This window comes from Pan troglodytes, chromosome 14, assembly GCF_028858775.2.
Source record: "Pan troglodytes isolate AG18354 chromosome 14, NHGRI_mPanTro3-v2.0_pri, whole genome shotgun sequence".
Lineage (NCBI taxonomy): Eukaryota > Metazoa > Chordata > Mammalia > Primates > Hominidae > Pan > Pan troglodytes.
Genome location: NC_072412.2, coordinates 20,874,855 through 20,894,739, shown reverse-complemented (window position 1 = coordinate 20,894,739; position 19,885 = coordinate 20,874,855). Strand labels below are relative to the sequence as shown.

At 38.5% G+C, this 19,885-nt stretch overlaps 1 protein-coding gene across 1 annotated transcript in view; it reads right to left on the bottom strand.

The window, feature by feature from the left end:
* Positions 1-5,415: 5,415 nt before the first annotated feature.
* Positions 5,416-19,885, bottom strand: part of FGF9 (fibroblast growth factor 9) — a 38,110-nt gene continuing 23,640 nt past the window's right edge. The window contains exon 3 of the mRNA XM_001150741.7: positions 5,416-13,383. Coding sequence (XP_001150741.1) covers positions 13,138-13,383 — 246 coding nt within the window. The 3' untranslated portion in view covers positions 5,416-13,137. The remainder of the gene's footprint in view (positions 13,384-19,885) is intronic.

Sequence of the window (19,885 nt, the reverse complement as noted above, 5' to 3'; positions counted from 1 at the left end):
GTCTTTTATTTCTTTCTCTTGCCTTATCACACTGTCTAGATCTTCAGTACAATGCTGAGTAGGAGTGATAAAAGTACACATGTCTGTCATCTCCCTGAGTTTTGCAGTAAAGCACTCATTCTTTCATAAGTATGATGTTCACCATAGGTTTCTCATAGACCCCTTTTATCAGGTTGAGAAAGTTTCTTTTTTTTTTTTTTTTTCTTTTTTTTTGAGACAGGGTCTCACTCTGTCACCCAGACTGGAGCACAGTGGTACAATCTCAGCTCACGGCAACCTCTGTCTCTTGGGTTCAAACGATTCTCTGCTTCAGCCTCCCAAGTAGCTGGGATTACAGGCACCTGCCATCACGCCCAGCTAATTTTTATATTTTTAGTAGAGATGGGGTTTCACCATGTTGGCCAGGCTGATCTCAATCTCCTGACCTCAAGTGATCCTCTCGCCTCGGTCTCCCAAAGTGCTGGGATTACAGGAGTGAGCCACCATGCCCGTAATAAATTAGTAATAGAAAGCAACTTTCTTTTACTGGAAAGTTTGTATCCATATTCATGAGGGATATTGGTCTGTACTTTAATAGTGGTCTAGAATTTTTGATATATTGTATTTCAGTTTTTATTCAATTCAAATGACTTTATAATTTCACTGTTGATTTCTTCTTTGAGCCTTGGGTAAAAGGATATCATTTAGTTTCCAGTATTTGGGGATTATCCAGAGATCTCTCCAGTAATTGAATTCCATTGCCAGAGAACATACTTCTGTGAATGCTTCTAAATGTATTGAGATATGTTTTTTGTTGTTGTTGTTGTTGTTGTTTAATTATACTTTAAGTTCTAGGGTACATGTGCACAACGTGCAGGTTTGTTACATATGTATACATGTGCCACGTTGGTGTGCTGCACCCGTTAACTTGTCATTGACATTAGGTATATCTCCTAATGCTATCCCTCCCCCCTCCCCCGACCCCATGACAGGCCCCGGTGTGTGATGTTCCCCACCCTGTGTCCAAGTGTTCTCATTGTTCAATTCCCACCTATGAGTGAGAACATGTGGTGTTTGGTTTTCTGTCCTTGCGATAGTTTGATCAGAATGATGGTTTCCAGCTTCATCCATGTCCCTACAAAGGACATGAACTCATCCATTCAGGACATAGGCATGGGCAAGGACTTCATGACTAAAACACCAAAAGCAGTGGCAACAAAAGCCAAAATTGACAAATGGGATCTAATTAAACTAAAGAGCTTCTGCACAGCAAAAGAAACTACCATCAGAGTGAACAGGCAACCTACTGAATGGGAGAAAATTTTTACAATCTACCCATCTGACAAAGGGCTAATATCCTGAATCTACAAAGAACTTAAACAAATTTACAAGAGATATGTTTTATGGCTCAGAATACCTTGGTAAATATTCCTTGTGTGCTTGAAAAGACTATGTAATACACTATTGTTGGATGGAGTCTTCTATAAATATCAATTAGATCATATTGTTTGATAGTACTGTATAAACATTCTGTACTGGTAATAATGTGTTGTTTACTTGTTCTATCAATTATTGGAAGAAGGTTATTGAAATCTGAAATTATAATTGTGAATTTGTGTATTTCTCCTTGAGGTTTTATCACAAGTTGCCTCATGCACATTAAAGCTCTGTTTATTAGGTACGCAAACATTTTGGATTTTTATGTTTTATTGATGAATCGACCCCTTTATTATTTTGACATGATCTTCTTTATCCCTGATAATATTCTCTTCTGTGAGATCATCTTGTCTGGCATTAACATAGCCATTCCTGCTTTCTTTTAATTATTGTTAGCATGGTGTACATTTTTTCATTCTTTTACTTTTATCCTATCTGTGTCTTTATATTTAACCTGTCTGTCTTGTAGGCAGCATATAGTTGGGTCTTGCTTTTGAAAATCTGACAATCTCTGCCTCTGGGTGTTTAGGCTATTTACATTTAATGTGATTATTAGTATGGGTAGGTTTAACTGTATCATCTTGTTATAGCTCTTTATTATTTTAGTGATTGATTTAGGATTGATACCACACATCTTTTAACTTGTTGTAATATACCACTTCAGGTGTAATATGAGAACCTTACAATAATAAGTTTTCATTAACACCCTCCCAGGTTCGTACTATTGCTGTCATCTATTTTACTTTTACATAGGCAATAAATTTCACACCACATTGTTATTATTTTTAAACAGTCAATTATCTTTTTAAATGATTTGAATAAAAAGAAAAAATATTATACATTTATTCACATAGTTATCATTTCTGGTGTTCTTCAGTCCTTTGTATAGATCCATATTTTCATGTGGTATCTTTGTCCTTCTTCCTGAAGGATTTTAACAATTTTAACATCAACAATTAACATTAAAAAAAAATTTTTTTTTTTTGAGACAGAGTCTCACTCTGTCACCCAGGCTGGAGTGCAGTGGCACGATCTCGGCTCATTGCAAGCTCTGCCTTCTGGGTTCATACCATTCTCCTGCCTCAGCCTCCTGAGTAGCTGGGACCACAGGTGCCCACCACCACGCCCGGCTAATTTTTTGTATTTTTAGTAGAGACGGGGTTTCACCATGTTAGCCAGGATGGTCTCGATCTCCTGACCTCGTGATTCGCCCACCTCGGCCTCCCAAATTGCTGGGATTACAGGTGTGAGCCACCACGCCCGGCCAACATTTACAATTTTAACATTTCTTACAGCATGTCAGGGTCAGCTGATGAATTCTTTCAGTTTTTGTAGGTCAGAAAAAATCTTCACCTTTTTTTTTTGAAATATATTGTTGCTAGGTATATAATTCTAGTTTCACAGCTTTGTTCTTTCAGTACTTTTAAGATATTACTCCTGGCTAACACAGTGAAACCCCATCTCTACTAAAAATACAAAAATATTAGACAGATGTGGTGGTGGGCGCTTGTAGTCCCAGCTACTCGGGAGGCTGAGGCAGGAGACTGGCGTGAACCCGGGAGGCAGAGCTTGCAGTGAGCCAAGATCACGCCACTGCACTCCAGCCTGGGTGACAGAGTGAGAGTCCACCTCAAAAAAAAAAAAAAAAAAGATATTAATCCTTTAATAAAGATATTAAAGATATTACTCTGTTTTCTTTCTTATATTGTCTCTGATAATAAATCATCTCTAATCCTTAACTTTGTTCCTCTGTAAGCAGTGTGTTTTTTAAGGGGCTGCTTTTCAGATATTCTCTTATCAATGGTTGTCAGCAATTTGATTATCATGTGCATTGGTATAGTTGGATTTTTTTATTTTCCTTATACATGAGGTTTATTGAGCATCCCAGATCTGTATGTCTACAGTTTTTATCAAATTTAGAAATTTTCTGACCATTATTTATCCAAATTTTTTTTCCTCCTCTTCTCCCTCTCATCTCTTTTGGAGACTCCAATTACATACATATTGAGCTACTTGAAGTTGTCCCACAGTTCAATATTTTTAAATTCTCTTTTCTCTGCTTTTCATTTTAGTCTCTATTGCTGTAATTTCAAGAGAATTTATCTTTTCTTTTGCTTTAAATTGCCATTTTTAAAATACATTCATTCTAGTGTATTTTTCATCTCACACATTGTAGTTTTCGTCTCTAGAAGTCAAATTTTAATCTGTTCTTGTATCTTCCATGTCTCTTTTTGAAAATGTAGAACACAGTTATAAAAACTGTTTCCATGTATTTTTCTACTCATTCTAACATCTTTCTATTTCTAGGTCAGTGATATAATTTGGTTTGTCCCCGCAAATCTGATGTGGAAATGTAATCCCCAGTGTTGGAGATGGGGCCTGGTGGGAGGTGTTTGGGTCATGGGGGTGGATCCCTCATGACTTGGTGCTGTCCTCGTGATAGTGAGTTCTCATGAGATCTGGTTGTTTAAAAGTGTGTAGCACCTCCCCTCCCCACTTTCTCTCTCTTGCTCCCGCTCTCACCACGTGAGACGCCCACTCCCGCTTCACCTTCTGCCATGACTGTCAGCTTCCTGAGGCCCTCACCGGAAGCCAAGCAGATGCCAGCACCATGCTTCCTGTACAGCCTGCAGAACTGCGAGCCAAATAAGCCTCTTTTCTTCATAAGTTACCCAGTCTTAGGTATTTCTTTATAGCCATACAAGAATGACCTAACACAGTCAGGTTGAATTGATTGATCTTTTTCTCTTTAGTATGAGTTACATTTTCCTGCCTCTTTGCATGTCTAGTGGCTTTTGGTTGGATGCCAGGTGTTGTTTATCTTCTTGGGTGCTGGATTTTTTTAATTCTATACATATTATTGAGCTTTGCTCTGGGATGAGCCTCTTGAATATAGTTTTATCCTTTTTGGTTGCTTTTAAAATATGTTAGGTGGGGCTGGAAAAGTGTTTAGGACTAATTGTTCTCCATAACCGAGGCAAAACCCTTCTCTGTACTCTACCCAGGTCTCTGTGAATCTTGACGTTTTCTAGTCTGGCTGTAGGAACAAGCACTCTTCCTGGCCCTTTGTAAGTGCCAAGCACTGTTACCTCTCATGTTTTAGGGTGGTTCTTTCCCTGTCCTTAAGAAGGTTCCTGAAACTCATGCACTAATCAGTTCACAGCCCCTTTCTAGAGAGTAGTAGCTAATCAAATATATTTATAAATTGTTCATACATTTGCCACATGCTCCTTAATATAGTTCCTTGAGCGTGCTCAGAACTACTGGGTGTGGTTCCCAAATAAGATAGCCTCATGACAAGCTGTCACATGTTTCTGAGATAAAAACAGTCACATAGGAATTTTGAATCTTAACTACTGTCCTGAACTAAAAATATAGAACTAATCATTATAAAACATGCCAAAAAGGTATGCTAAATTACCACATATTGACTTTATGTATGTTTTATTTTTCAGAAGCACAATTCAAAATCAAACCAAGAGGAATTCTTTTGGGAACAATTTTAAGCACCCAGCTGAATGAGAAACAAAATATTTCCAAATGGCCTAGGTCTGTTATTTAAAGTACTTACTTTAAAGAGATAGTCTCTATTTTAAGTCATATCCCAGTCCCTTTCCCCACCAAGAAGTGGTATTTTCCATAAGGAAGACAAGAAAAAAAAGCTCATGAAAATTAGTTCACCTCACTTCTATAAGAGGCATGCAAAAGCCATACGGATCAATATATATTCATATTGTACATGAAAACAGATTTTAATAATTGTTTTTGCTTTAATCTTAGAACATAGTATTTATCAATAATTGCTTGCTGAATATATTAATAAGTTTCAATGAAAAGTTCCCTTCACTTGAATTTTGGTCAGGTTCTAAGCTATATGGGAATTATAGACATGGTGAAAAATCGTGGGTTTACCTAAGACTAAACTTCAACTGTTGGCCAGTTTTTAAAGGTTTGTTGTTGTTGTTGTTGTTTTAAAAGGCACCAAATATGATTCATGACTACAAAAATAACCTTTATTATTCATACTATAATATTTGCTATTTGTATTTTAATTCTCCTATAAGCTGACATTTTGATATTTGAAAAAATATATACAACCCACGTGTCTATTAAAATCAGTTCATTAGGACATAAAACAACTCATCTGAGATGTAATTTGGCCATTTCAAGGTACTGATACTTTTGAAACACATTTAGGACCACATGGAATACAGAATGGGGCCAAAACACAGAAATCTGCTTTTGGGCTCATGGATATGGATTAGAGGTGACTAGACTATATTTTCAGTCAGGTGAATTTATCCACTTCAACAAAAAGCATTGTTAATTCAATACAACTCTTCCACCCAATAATCTATATTTTAAAAGAAATAAGCATTTTGCATCTGGAACAAAATGAATGCTCTGAGATGAAAATAGTAGAATTCAGCCTGCTTGCACAGGAAATATGCCAAGAGGAAGAAAGAGGAAGCATACATTGGGCACATTAGAGTCACTACAAATTGTAAGTCCCTTCTTTGAAGCAAATAATCAGAAGAAATGGCCTGATTTCTAATTTTGTGCCCACTTACCAAGAGTCATTCATAACCCTCATCTATCTCCAGATGGCACTTCAGATGCTAGGTGAATGGCAGCATCATGGAAATGTTTAGGCTTTACTCAACCAGTGTCAGTCATGAAGTATCTCCTGAAGAATGGAGAGTTTCTTTGTTTGCCAAGATGCCCTGCTTTGAATACTGCTCTGATTCAATTCACTCTTATTTCCTAAGCCAAATTTAAGATCATAAGACTCTTCTGAGAAAATTCTAAAGACCATCCATCACACTCTGTCTGTTCTACTTATTCTGTAATATGAACCTAAACATTTCTACTCTTTAAACATGGGATAGGGAAAGGGAGACCCAAGAGAGTAGGAATCCATGGTCCACCCTCTCAACTAGGAAAGGAAATCAAAGCAAGCCACAAGGAATCCAGAGACAGATTAATTACGGATTTGTCATTTGGTGAAGATGAGCAAAATGAAAGGTTTCATCTCTCTAACCAAGATGTACAATTTCATCTCTCTGGCATTAAACCTATGACTATATATTAGATGCCCATTGATATTCCAATGAGAAGGGTTTAATGGGAGAAGAGGAGGCATTTTCCAAGCTCCATCAGTCCTTTTAGCCCATTAAGTGATGTCTTCACTGAGCTCTCATACCCTTAAAAGACATCACAAATCTACAACTGAAAAACTTGGAATGCCATTGCCTTTTCCTTTGAATTTTCCCAAGGAGAGGAGGTCAGGGAACAGGCTGGACTACATTCTGTTTATTTCAAAAGAAACTCATTTTCTGCCAAGCGGTTGCTCATCTACCGAAACAATCTGTATCATCAAATTTGAGGACATTCTTTCCATGCCATCCTACTTAAACCAACAGAACTTGAATAGCGCTGCTTTGAACTGAGTTCTTACATATTAAGGTAAATTAAATACATAGTTGAAGAAGAGCAAAGTTCATGAAGAATTGCCGAGGTGTCCTAATTTCTTTGGATGTGGGCATCCCAGTCCTACAGTTTCTTGAGCAGGTACCATGTGTCTATAGATTCATTGACATAGAACTCAGCTTGGTGTTTAAGTAACAAGATCAGAATGTTGTCTTATTTTTTACTACTATATCCCCAGCCCTGTTTCATATCATATAGCAGTTGCTCAATACAAATTCATTGAAAGAATGAACTGGATATTTTAAAGATTATGTTTTTGCCTCTTTTATTTTCCTGTATTTTAATTATTTTTACACTGCAGATATTGCCTGTGACATGAGGTAAATGTGAGAGATAATTAAAATAAGTAACGTTAATAAAAACATGTAGGGGCGCAGTGGCACATGTCTGCGATCCCAGCACTTTGGAAGGCTAAGGCAGCCAGATTGCTTGAGCCCAGGAGTTCGAGACCAGCCTAGCCAACATGGTGAAACCCCATCTCTACTAAAAACACAAAAAATTAGTGGGATGCTGTGGTACGTGCCTGTAATCCTAGCTATTCATGATGCTGAGGCGGGAGAATCGCTTAAGCCTGGGAGATGGAAACTGCAGCGAGTGGAGATCGTGCCACTGCGCTCCAGCCTGGGTAACAGAGTGAGACCCTGCCTTAAAAAATTAAATTAAATTAAAACACAAATGAGTAGGATAACCTCTCTCTGGAAAGAAACCAAGAACAACAGAAGAGCATTCTGAAAGAGGCCACAGGTGAGCCCAGGGCAACAAAGCTGATCTGACGCAAAGACTGTGTTCTGATTTTCTCCACAAACCAACACCCCCACACAAGGCTTAGGAAACCCTGCAAGACCAAAGCTGGCCCATCAGCCAGCACTTTTTACCTCAGGCTTTTTACGTCACTTTTATGTCAGGCTCAGCCACGGTTATCTGGGAAACATCAGAGATAGAATAAGCCCAAGTTCACAAGGGAGAAAGCACTTTCTTGACACATATAGAACGCCAGAGAATCTATAGCTGTCTTTTCCGTAACCCTTCTCATTCTTTGCGTTTCACCATAAACATCACATCCCTGGGCTCTTGTAAGTCCGGATTGCGTGCAACTTACTTTCCACAGCCCCCAGTACCTTCCTTATCCCAGTATTCATCACGATGCACCATGATGTCTATTTGTCTAAACTGTGTGTGTGCCACCAGTGACATCTGTCTTCTTCATCCTGACTCCAGCTCCACATAATGAAATTAAGGAAGGAGGGAGGGGACTGAGAAGAAACATAGGCAGGAAAGAGGGAGGACGAGTGTGGTCAACCACAGAGTAAGGGGACATCTGGAGTATTGCCTCCCTCTGAAACAGAAGTTGTAATTCTAACATCTTCACAGACTAGGAAGAGCCCTCTTATTAGTAAGTGGTAAGAAACAGAAATCTCACCAGGCTGCAACCCTGTGCCTGTGCATACACCAGGAGCTAGAGGCAACAGCCAGGAGGAACTTAGAGAATGTTTTGCAACATCCCACAAAATGGTAAGGAAAAAGCCTGCATGAGTGTTTCCAAAAATAAGTTTCTCCAAGCTGGACCATGAACATTGTCAATAATGCTTGCCCTTCCCCAGTGTGAGGAGGGCAGCACTGGTTGTTCAGCTCTGAATGCTCTCAAACACAACTTTTTCTTTTAACTACTTTTAATTCCAGATTTTCCTGAGTCTACTAATAGGATCATTACAACAATAATAATACAATGGGAATCATAACCAAAACAGCATAGCTAGAAGGACCTTCAGAAAGGGACAGAAAAAAAAATAGCAAGAGCACAGCTTGCCAAAGGCTATTCAGATATCCAATTATGCCTTTTTTTTTTTTTTTTTTTTGAAACGGAGTCTTGCTCAGTCGCCCAAGCTGGAGTGCAGTGCAGTGGCGTAATCTTGGCTTACTGCAAGATCCGCCTCCCAGGTTAATGCCATTCTCCTGCCTCGGCCTCCCAAATAGCTGGGACTACAGGCACCTGCCACCATGCCCGGCTAATTTTTTTTTGTATTTTTAGTAGAGACGGGGTTTCACCATGTTAGCCAGGATGGTCTCGATCTCCTGACCTCATGATCCACCTGCCTCGGCCTCCCAAAGTGCTGGGATTACAGGCATGAGCCACCGCACCTGGCCCAAATTTTTAAATTAAAATTAAATTTAAAAAAAATTTCCAATATATAAGCTGGAATATGGTTGGAGAATAATGAGAATTTTAAGTAAGAATTTTCTTTTCCTATGAACCCAAACAGCAAAGAGGCCTCATAACTGGCTGACCTAAGAGCCAGATGTCTGTCTAGCAACCAGGTGACTAAGCTGGTGGAGAATACACATTAAGAATATTCATTTTCAATTTCTTCCAAAAGAAAATTACAGAACTGTCTATTTCTTATTTCTGCATGTTCCTCTCTAATGAAGGGTACTTCAAAAAGTTTTTTCTAAAGACCTCAGGGCAATGATAGAAGCGTGCTGCAAGTAAAAGGTACAAATCACACTTTGAGCCGTTTATTCACACATTTGTGACCAAACGTTCTGTGGCCAGGGTCCATCCTACAAACCTGAAGTCCTGAATTTTGGACTGTGTCCTAAAGAAGTAAACACAATTTATTGTTATAATTCCTCCCCATTCCACTTTTAAGAATAAAATATAAGTTTTAAAATGTGAAATGTCTATGGATACATGTGGGTATCATAGAGCACGTAGGCCACATGTATACACACGTACACTTGAGAGGGCCTTGGTGGCTAATATTTCTTTTTATTCATCTGGCATACTCCCCGACCCCCACCATTTCATTGCTTTTTCGTGCAAGTGACCACAAACAGTGGATCTAAATTTGGCACATTTCAAGGTCAAGTGATGCAGCAAACAGAGTCTGATCTCAAACAATATGCCTTTGTCCATTCACCCGTCCACGTAAATGTGCACACACACTTAGCCTCGCTTGCTCCAAGTTCATAAATCTTCATCCCAGAACATGACTTGCTTCTTCATCGAACACTTACAGAGAGAACACATCTGGATATGTTTGTTCCTTCCCCTCCATCCCCCATAACCCTCAACCCCTCAACACATAGCACAGCTGTCTAAGAGCAAGGAGAATATGCTTTTTAAATTCCATTGGCTCATGTAGGCACAGAATGTGAAGCAGCTCCAAAATGGACATCAAGTAAAAAATACCAGTTTTCAAAACTCTGTAATTATGTATTTACACAAATTACATAATCCTGTATGTATTTACATACAATTACAGATTATCAGTAAATAACACAAGGTTGTAGTGTTAATGAGATGAAATGGAATAAAAACACCAGAAGGCAGCCATTTGTTTATCTACAAAACAGGACCTGGCAGGGCAGGTTCCCCAACACTGACCTAGCATGTCCTTCACCACTGCTTGGGGACATTCGCATGACAGATGGGAAGGTTGTTCGGCCCATGCTCGGTAAGTCTTTGACCACAGTGCAAGTGTTGGCACCAACAAGACAGTGGTTTGGCTATCTAAGCATCTGTTTGTGAAACCAGAACCCCCATTCCACAGTGGCTCAGGGCTGCCATTCACTGGGCTTTGGGTCTCTTAAGACAAGAACTGGATGCAAACCCATGAGCTGGGGATGACTCACTCTACTGCCCAATAGACAATGCCCACACCGAAACCCTGAGCCATCCACTCTCCCAGTTCAACTATTTACATAAATCGCATGAGTCAATATTTATTTATTTACAGACCATTACAGTTTATTGTATCAATTGCCAAAAGCATATAACAATTTGCTCGTCTTAAAAAAAAAAAAGTACCAAACAAAATTAACTCCAAAAGTAGACCTTAAAGTAGCATTTTATAGGAATGCATGAAGATTTTTGTCTTTTTCACAATTTTCTTTCTTTTAGGTCGATTATCTAAGGTCTCATGCTACTTTAAGACTACTTTTGGCTGTCACCTAAAATCAATTTTTTCAGTGCTACATAGTATACCTATGACATCCTAGAAACTTGATTCTTCCCTGTGGTCAAATGTTTAATATTTTTCAGCCAAAAAAAAAAAATGCCTTTTGGAAAAACTAAAGCCTGAATATGTGCACATTTTAGCAGCAGCAAAGGGTTAAATAATAAATAAGAATACTACTTTTTGGAATTAAATGCAGTTTCTGTTTAGAAAGGAAAATAAAACAAGAAAATAAATGAAGAGGACATTCTGAGCTTTATCATAAATCAACTATTTTACATTGCTTCTGTCCCCTCCCCCTAAAATATCTCTTAATTCCAAATATTAGACTTAGATTTTCCTTAATGCACATCAGCAGGAGGGCATTGCCATGTACTCCAACTTGGACCACAGAAAGGCAAGACATCGTCACAATAAGTCATGCGCTTCTAGCTCATAACAGCTGTCACTCACCAGTGACACACTTTTATTTTTCATAGAGAATGTGCATCAGAGCAAAATAAAGTTTGAATAGTAAATTTTAAAATTAGTTCAATAAATCCCAACACATGTTTAAACCATCACTTTGCACTTCTCAACACAACTGGCTAGAAAGTGTCATATGTAGATGAGAATTTGTTATAAATTCCTTTTTTCTTAAATATTGCTTTAAGAATTTGGCTCTTTTCTCCTTAGTATATAGTAAGAAATAGTCTCGCTTGCCCAAGGGCAAGTTCCAAAATTATTGCTACTAAAGAAATACGTATTCTTATGCTTTTCAGCATAAAATGTTATAAAAGCCTTGTAAAAGATATTCTATATAGTAATATCCCCTCTAAAAAAATTGAGCGCTTGTGGAGACCATTTTAAAAAACAAAACACAGTCAACAAGTATAATACTTTCCCCCTCATTGTCATTATTGATAACGATTTATTAGTTTCATTTTGCAAGTTTTACTAAGGGTGCTATTACCACGTAATTATGACAGTTCACACTGATAGCCATTTTCTCTAAAAGATGTTACAATGACCCCTATGATACTTCTATAATTTCATATTTGATAGCCAAGTGAACCAAAAAAAGTTTACAAGTATGATCCTGTTAATCTGATTCTTACGTCTTTAAAAAAAATAGTCTGTGCTATGTACTTTTTTTTCCTTTTTTGAGAATTCTAAATCAATACAATGTTTGATGTTAATACTGTCATTCTGGAGATCGGCTAAAATAAAAGCATAGTTATTATTTAGCTTTGGTATATTCTGCGACAGATTTAAACAAGTAAGACATATATCAACCCTCATATTTTCCAACCATGAAGTTACAATAGTGGAGTCACTTATGAGAGAGGAAATATTGCAGACACAGAATCAAAGTTTGAGACCCAGTTTATCTTTAATCCTCTGGGATAAGCTATGAAACAAGCAGTCTGAAGAGTGAATACTCAGTGTCATGAGCGATGTGCATAAGTTTACAATAATATGGGCACAAAAGAGATTGTCGCCTTTAGTACATTAGGGTCATTAGAATTTCTTATATCCATGCACCATTATATCTACTTGCATGAATTTACCACAGGTTCATAGCGGACTTTGCCATTTAATGCTTACAGAGCCTAAAGCTTCCAAAATGCCTATCTGGCCTGTACATGTTTCATTAAAAATAAACTCTATATAATAAATAAATATATAAAATAAATAAAATGTTGCCTTTGGAATTTCTATAAATAAATTTAACTTTTTTTTATTTTTATTTTTATTTATTTTTTATTTTTTACTAAGAGGTCTTTGCTTTAAGTTCACTGGGATGATACCAGTGAGAATTAACTGAAAGTCTTTTAAGTAAGACTGCACCCTCGCGCAGGCCACCAGCCAGAATCCTGATAAGTCGAAGTATGGCAGCTGTGCTGATATAGGATGAAGTACAACTGATCAGAAATGAAAAGCGTGTCTATTTCCAGCATGCATCAGGCCGCAGTCCTTTTGCTCTCGCTCCGCCCACATCTCCCGCTACACACACACACACACACACTCCTAGCGCTCAGTCTCTCTCTCTCTCTCCTCTTCTCTCATGATAAATCAAGCAAGTGGCCCTAGGCAGCCCTCCAGGAGGAGAAGCCTTTAAGTGCAGAACAAAATCAGCATATTCCCATCCAAGCCTCCATCATACATTATGCATGCGACAAAGTTTGGCAACAGTGGAGCTGATGTGATGACACAGCTAATCAATAAGAACCCACCGCGTGAAACCTTTATAGTGGTTACTTTTTTAAGGGCTCAAGTGAAGAAATTGTCTTTGTCAACTTTGGCTTAGAATATCCTTATACAGTTCAGGTACTTTGTCGGGGTCCACTGGTCTAGGTAAAAAATGTGTGAATTTCTGGTGCCGTTTAGTCCTAGTCCCTTCTCTCGGGGTCCCATCTTTATTTAATGCAACATAGTATCGCCTTCCAGTGTCCACGTGCTTATATAGGTTTGATGAGTACGTATTATACCAGTTTTCTTCGAACTGTTCTCTGAATACACACTCTTGGGTTAGTTTTTCCTGTAAAAAGAAAAAGAGGGAGAGCATTAGGAAAAATAGCTAATGCATGCTGGGCTTAATACCTAGGGGATGGATTGATAGGTGCAGCAAACCACCTTGGCACACGTTTATCTATTTAACAAATCTGCGCATCCTGCACGTGTACCCCAGAACTAAAAATTAAAATTAAAATTTTTTAAAAAGGTAAATAAATATGTTGCAAAATTAGGTACATTCAATATTAAAAGTAACATTCCGTTGCTACACAATATAACCCCCATGAGAAAACACTGATGTTCTAGCCCATTTTCACCATTTTAATGCATTTTGCAAAAACTGCCTAACCCTACAAATTTAACTACATTCTAATCTCTAACTCATAATGACTAAAACACTAAAGAGTCTAAACGTTTTCTAGTTAAACTCTTGCACATACCAATCATTTGAATGAGTCAAATGCAAGGAACACCTAATGTCATACGTTGTTCCCATTTTTCCTAGAGCAGCTATGTGGTGACCACACTGGGAGGGAGAGCCTGTGCCTGTGGCAAGGCTCAGATATAACAGCTTTAACACCAGTATATATTTTATAAAGTACCTGCTGCAGAGATCAACATTAGCAACATGATCAGTGATGTCAGATATGTTCTGCCCTTTTTAGCAGCAGCATTTACTTACTACTCTCTATGAGTGGTTTTTAAACTTCATTCCGTGTGTAGCAGAATCACCTGAGATGCCTTTTCAAGATGCAGACTTCTGAGCCCCAAACCTTTAAAACTCTGATTCAGCAATTCTCAAAATATGCATTTTTAACAGGCCCCTGGGAGAATTCTAATGCAGAATCCTAACTCTCAGTCTACATTTTAAAACATAATGCTTCTATCATGACTGAGTTTTCCTGAATCCAACGTAAAAGCAAATATTCTGGCCTTCCTTTTCCTTGAATTTACATAGAAGAAGAGATCCCTAACTAAAAAAGCTACATTCTCAGGTTCACAGATACCAAGAAGAAACGTGCATTGATCCAGATCACAAAGGTTCTGCATCTTCCCAGATGGACTACACTTCCTCTCTACTCGAGCTTTATGAAAGCTGGGGTTCAGTTGAACCCCACAACCTAGGGCTCCTGGGGTTGCAAAACTCATGGGCAGTAACAACAAAAATAACACACACACACACACACACACACCACATCCCAAAGCTGTGAACACGCCCCAGGCAAAAATGTGTGCATTGAAGCTGGCCCCTAGAGAAATAAGGTGACAGGACTTACTGGCCTTTTTGCTCTTCTCACTATTCAACTGAAACTTTTAAAATCGATATCTTTAGTGTTTAAAACAGTAAACACGAAAATAACTTGTTAGAAATAGTTTCTTTTCTCTTACCTACCTGGCGCCTTATATAAATAAGAAAACAAGCAAATACAGATAAGGACATCCATTTCTGTCATTCAGACCCAGGGGACAGAAAGTAAACTTTATACATCACCAAAATACAGACAGTTCTCTTTCCAAGTATGTAGTTAAGGACATAATTTAATAAAATGAATTCACAGATATCAGTTGGGTAGATCCATCATCCCCAACTCCTTGCAGAGTAAGTCAGGAGAGCAAAGGAGAGGAGAAAGGGACAGAATTTGACAAAATCAATCAATAGCCCATCATGAGGCCACCTTCTCTAGGTCCCTTCCCTAATCCAAAGGCTTAAACCACACTCAAGAGGTCATGAGTGTTTGGAAGCACTGAGTAGGTTTTTAGCAAAATACTATCTCACTGGACAAGTTTTGCTAAGTGAGCTGAAATGGGGGGAGAAAGGAAAAACAATGCATCAGGCAAGGACAAAAAGGATGGGAAAACTTTAGACCTCTGGTGCTGTGTTCATGGGGACAGAATGAATCGCAGAAACCAAGCCCTACCCCAAACTGGAATACTCTCATCTGAGGGTGGCCGGGAGAAGCAGCTCTACCCCGCAGGAGGGGTGCACAGGAGAGAGGCACTCCTGCACCCTCCTCTGCATGTGGGCCTAGAGGGGTGCTCTTCTGGGGCAACCCAACCTCCTCCTAAGCTGGGGAGATTGGGCTGAATGTGACTTCCCTCTCATCTCTATTGAAACGGATAGAAGTTTAAGTGTGTTAAAGACATTAATGGCTATTTTAGTCCTTACTTCCATTTGCATAATAGTCTCCTCACAGGCAAGATTATTCCTGGCTAAAAATAGCTGGTTTCGGTTTGCTGTAATTAAGTGAAATTTCTAAACAAATATGTGCATTTTTTTATCATTAATAAAACAGACCAAAAGATGGGATTGGATGAGCTTTTAGTTCTACAAGGGACAAGAAAAACTAATTAAAAGTCAGCTTTCTTTTTTCCAGCAGGAAATCACATCACCTACCAACACTACGGAATTAAACTGTATTTTAAATGTAAAACACTTCCTCCTCCTTTTTGAGCCATGAGTGAGGTGCTAGCTTATATTTCCTCTGCATACATAGCACACCCATAGCACAATGGTTTTTCTTGGATCAGAAACAGATACACAAAAATCCCAGCAGAAGATAATGAGTTTATGTGATGGGAAAGCCTGATGTTGGAGTGAGAAGCCTGCTCCTATCCCAGCTTCACCTGGCAGTAGCTGCAGGGCTTTACAACTGGTTCTCTCACCTCTCCAAGTCTCAGTAACCTCATCTTTAAAACAGGTTAGTAATAAGTGTCTTGAGGCCGGGTTGTGACAGAGATCCAATCAGAGAGCAGTGCTGAACACCGAGGAAGCTCCCAGTCAACAACAGTGTTGTTAATATCACATTAACATCTTAGAACCTGAATAAACCTTAGAAAACAGCAAATGCAACTTTTCCAGTTAAAATACATGGGACAGCAAGGCCCAGATGTGAAGCAATTTGCGCCTGGTCTGTGCCACAGGATCTTGTTATTATGTAATGAAGCCACCAGAGCAAGAAGTTTCCAGGAGCCCTAGCACAGCCACCACCCTCTTGGGACCAGGCCCTTCCACTTTTCACTTTTCAGTAAGCATAGTAAAAAGAGTCTTACGTGGGGGCCGGGCGCAGTGGCTCACGCCTGTAATCCCAGCACTTTGGGAGGCCGAGGCGGGCGGATCACGAGGTCAGGAGATCGAGACCATCCTGGCTAACACGGTGAAACCCCATCTCTACTAAAAATACAAAAATATTAGCCAGGCGAGGTGGTGGGCGCCTGTAGTCCCAGCTACTCGGAAGGCTGAGGCAGGAGAATGGCCTGAACCAGGGAGGGCGGAGCTTGCAGTGAGCCAAGACCGTGCCACTGCACTCCAGCCTGGGCGACAGAGAGAGACTCCGTCTCAAAAAAAAAAAAAAAAAAAGAGTCCTATGTGTCTATTTCAAAATGCAATTTTTGAATAATTCTATTTATCTGCAGGAGGAATGAGTGGAGAGGGCAGGAAAATAGCAATCATGAACAAAATTCCGCAGTGGTAGAGGTATCACTATCTAAGAATAAAACATGAAATTGTTTTCAGTGCTTAAGAAAAGATTCTCATTTTATACTTTTTTAAAGAATATGAAAACCCCCCTTTTAAAAAAGTAAATATGCTAAGAAATTGAACTGACCTTTTCACTGCCAGTTAACACTGCCCTATTTCCCTAGCAGGCTATTAGAGCATCGTTCACGCACACACATAACTCAGAAAATACAGCCAATTATTCAATTTCAAACAGTATAATTGGCCAGGCACAGCAGCTTATGCCTGTAACCCCAGCACTTTGGAAGGCCCAAGCAGAAATATCACTTGAGGCCAGGGGTTCAAGACCAGCCTGGAAAACATAGTGAGACCCCCATCTCTACAAAACAAAAAATTAGCTGGGCATGGTGGTGCACACCTGTAGTCCAAGCTACACAGGAGGCTGAGGAAGGAAGGTCACTTGAGTCGAGGCTGCAGTGAGCCGTGATTGTGACACTGCACTATAGCTTGGGCAACAGAGTGAGACCCTGTCTCTAAAAATCAAAAACAAACAAAAACAGTATAATCTACAGCCAGCATTTTTTGTGATGGCTGAGTCCAATTCCAATTGTCTCATACACAGGAGGGTTATATAACTTCAGTCAACAAGTTAAATGAGATTGTGCAAACATGACATTGCAAAATCACCGGTACATTTTAGCTCCTGCAATTACACCAATTATGCCACACAGATCAGTTTAGATCCCTTAAAAATTAAAATTATCATGAAAAGTTATAAAGACTGTGTTACTCATCTAAATCATACATATGCTTTTAAATAATTTCTTCCTTTTATTGGGGATTATGCCAATGTGTGATTTTTGTTTTAGACGGAGTAGCAAGATCTACAGAAATAATCTCTTTAGGATCACACTTCAGTACTTAGTGATACAATATTTAGTTGAGGTGAAAATATTTATGTTATGTATTTCTACTCCAAAATCATTTCTCTAAATAAAAAATGAGTAAATGAATGCAAATTTGGATAGCAAAAAATATTAACCTGTATTCTTATATAGATGTGCGGATGAAGGGAAGGGGTAGGGGAAGGAGTGTCTGCCTTCAAATAAACTATACACTCTAGAATTATAGAACTCAGATGTTTTAAAACTCACCACATGTTTCTAATGCAGACGGTTTACAGAGTATTCCACTATAAAGTGATCAATTCTTGTTTTATTGTATTTCCATGTTTTAATTTTTTTTTAGATTATTTAACTATAGCTGTTTATGGCATACCTATCTTTGAACTGTTGGATTATATCACTAGGCTTGGGTGGAGAATGTGGATTTAATTCAAAAGTCTACTAAAGTCCATGCTTTGGAACAAAATCTGGTGAATGTTAGCAACGATGGAAACCTCTTTTCATTTTATATCATCAAATTCCAAGCGGTGGGAAAAACTGAAATTAAAACTTTAAAACTTTTACCAAATCCTATTAAAACCAAAGTATGAGATAATAATGTGAAAATTATAGTACAGCCCAGGGAATGCTTAGGAATGTTATAACACATAAACTTATACTGACACTATTTAAAAATATTAGACAATTTGAAAAAGTGTAATCCACATGGGCAACATTATGCTCAATTCGTATCTATGCCCACTTAAAAAATGAAGCCAGAGTTGTTTCAAAAGTCAAGACTTAGTAATAGTTATTGAAAACGTATAGACTTACGCCATGCTGTTATTTTAAAACATAATTTCCATATTAATAAACATGTGGTGTCGTTTTGTCCACATGTTTGCATTTATTCTACTCAATGGGCCGCTTAGACTACTTGCTGCTATGTTATAAACTACTACAACACATCAGCTTATGATCAGTGACTGTACAGACATTGACTTCACTGTAGAGGTCCCAAACATTTCATAAGTTAATGACTTCAATGTAATCATTCATTCTCATATCTACTGTTTATTACAGTCATGATATTGTAAACCTCCCTTAACCACAATTACTCGTACAGATGTACTCTTCCTCATTAATAATCTAGCAGTAAAGCCTTAATGGGAGTTGTTGCAAGGATCAGGGTGATTAAATATAATGACTAAAGGACCATTAATAAGAAGCCAGGTCTTTTCACTCTCCTCTCATGGGAGAAGTCCCCAACTACACAGAAAGCAACAAACACAGAGAGACGAGGCAAGAGGGCACTATTTATTTCATGAGAAGCTCCCACCCAGACCCAACCCAATATGGCTCACCTCAAGCCCTGTTTTCCAAAACCTCTAAATTCCCCAGTATTCCAGATGGGCCCTGCTTTTATATCCACATTCCTGGCCATCAAAATTGCCACCAGAATTGTGGGAACAATTGAATCAGTTGTGTCTGGTCCATATAAACAAAATAAACCAAGTAGGTAGGCCATTTTTCATTTTGTCTCATCAAAGTACATAGGAAACTAAGAATTCCTAAATTCTCTCCACTCCTCCTCCACCTAAAACAAAAAACGAAAAGGAAAACAGAAAAGACCCTTTCCCAGAAGCTGCTTACATCAATATTTGGGAACTCAATGATATGGGTCCCAGGCTGAATCTAGTCACACACACACACACGCACGCACGCACGCACGCACACATCTTCAGTGCTGCATGCTCACCAACCATGTGGTACCCAGTCTGCTGCCAAGGACAGAACCTGCCAAATATACCACAGGACAAACTAGACAATTGAGAGGTCTTCCTTGGAAGCTGCCTATAAGAATGAATGTTTGTTTAGCAAATCATATTAGCTCATAAACTTTTAACACATGTTCAGAGGGGTACTCCCACAGAGGAAAGAAAGTCTTGCTCAGGGAATAATAGAATTCAAGTTTTCAAAGTTTAATATTTACTTTGAGAAGTATTTTTGCTTGTGTTAATGTTTAGTCAATGTACATTTAATCATTCCATAAACAAACCTACAGGAAAAATTCATCAAATTTAACATCTTACAACATCAAGTTGAAAAAAAAATCACATATAACATTTTCCCCCATAGACTAGTGTCTGGTAAGAGTAGTAAAATAATTCAATGATCACTTAAAA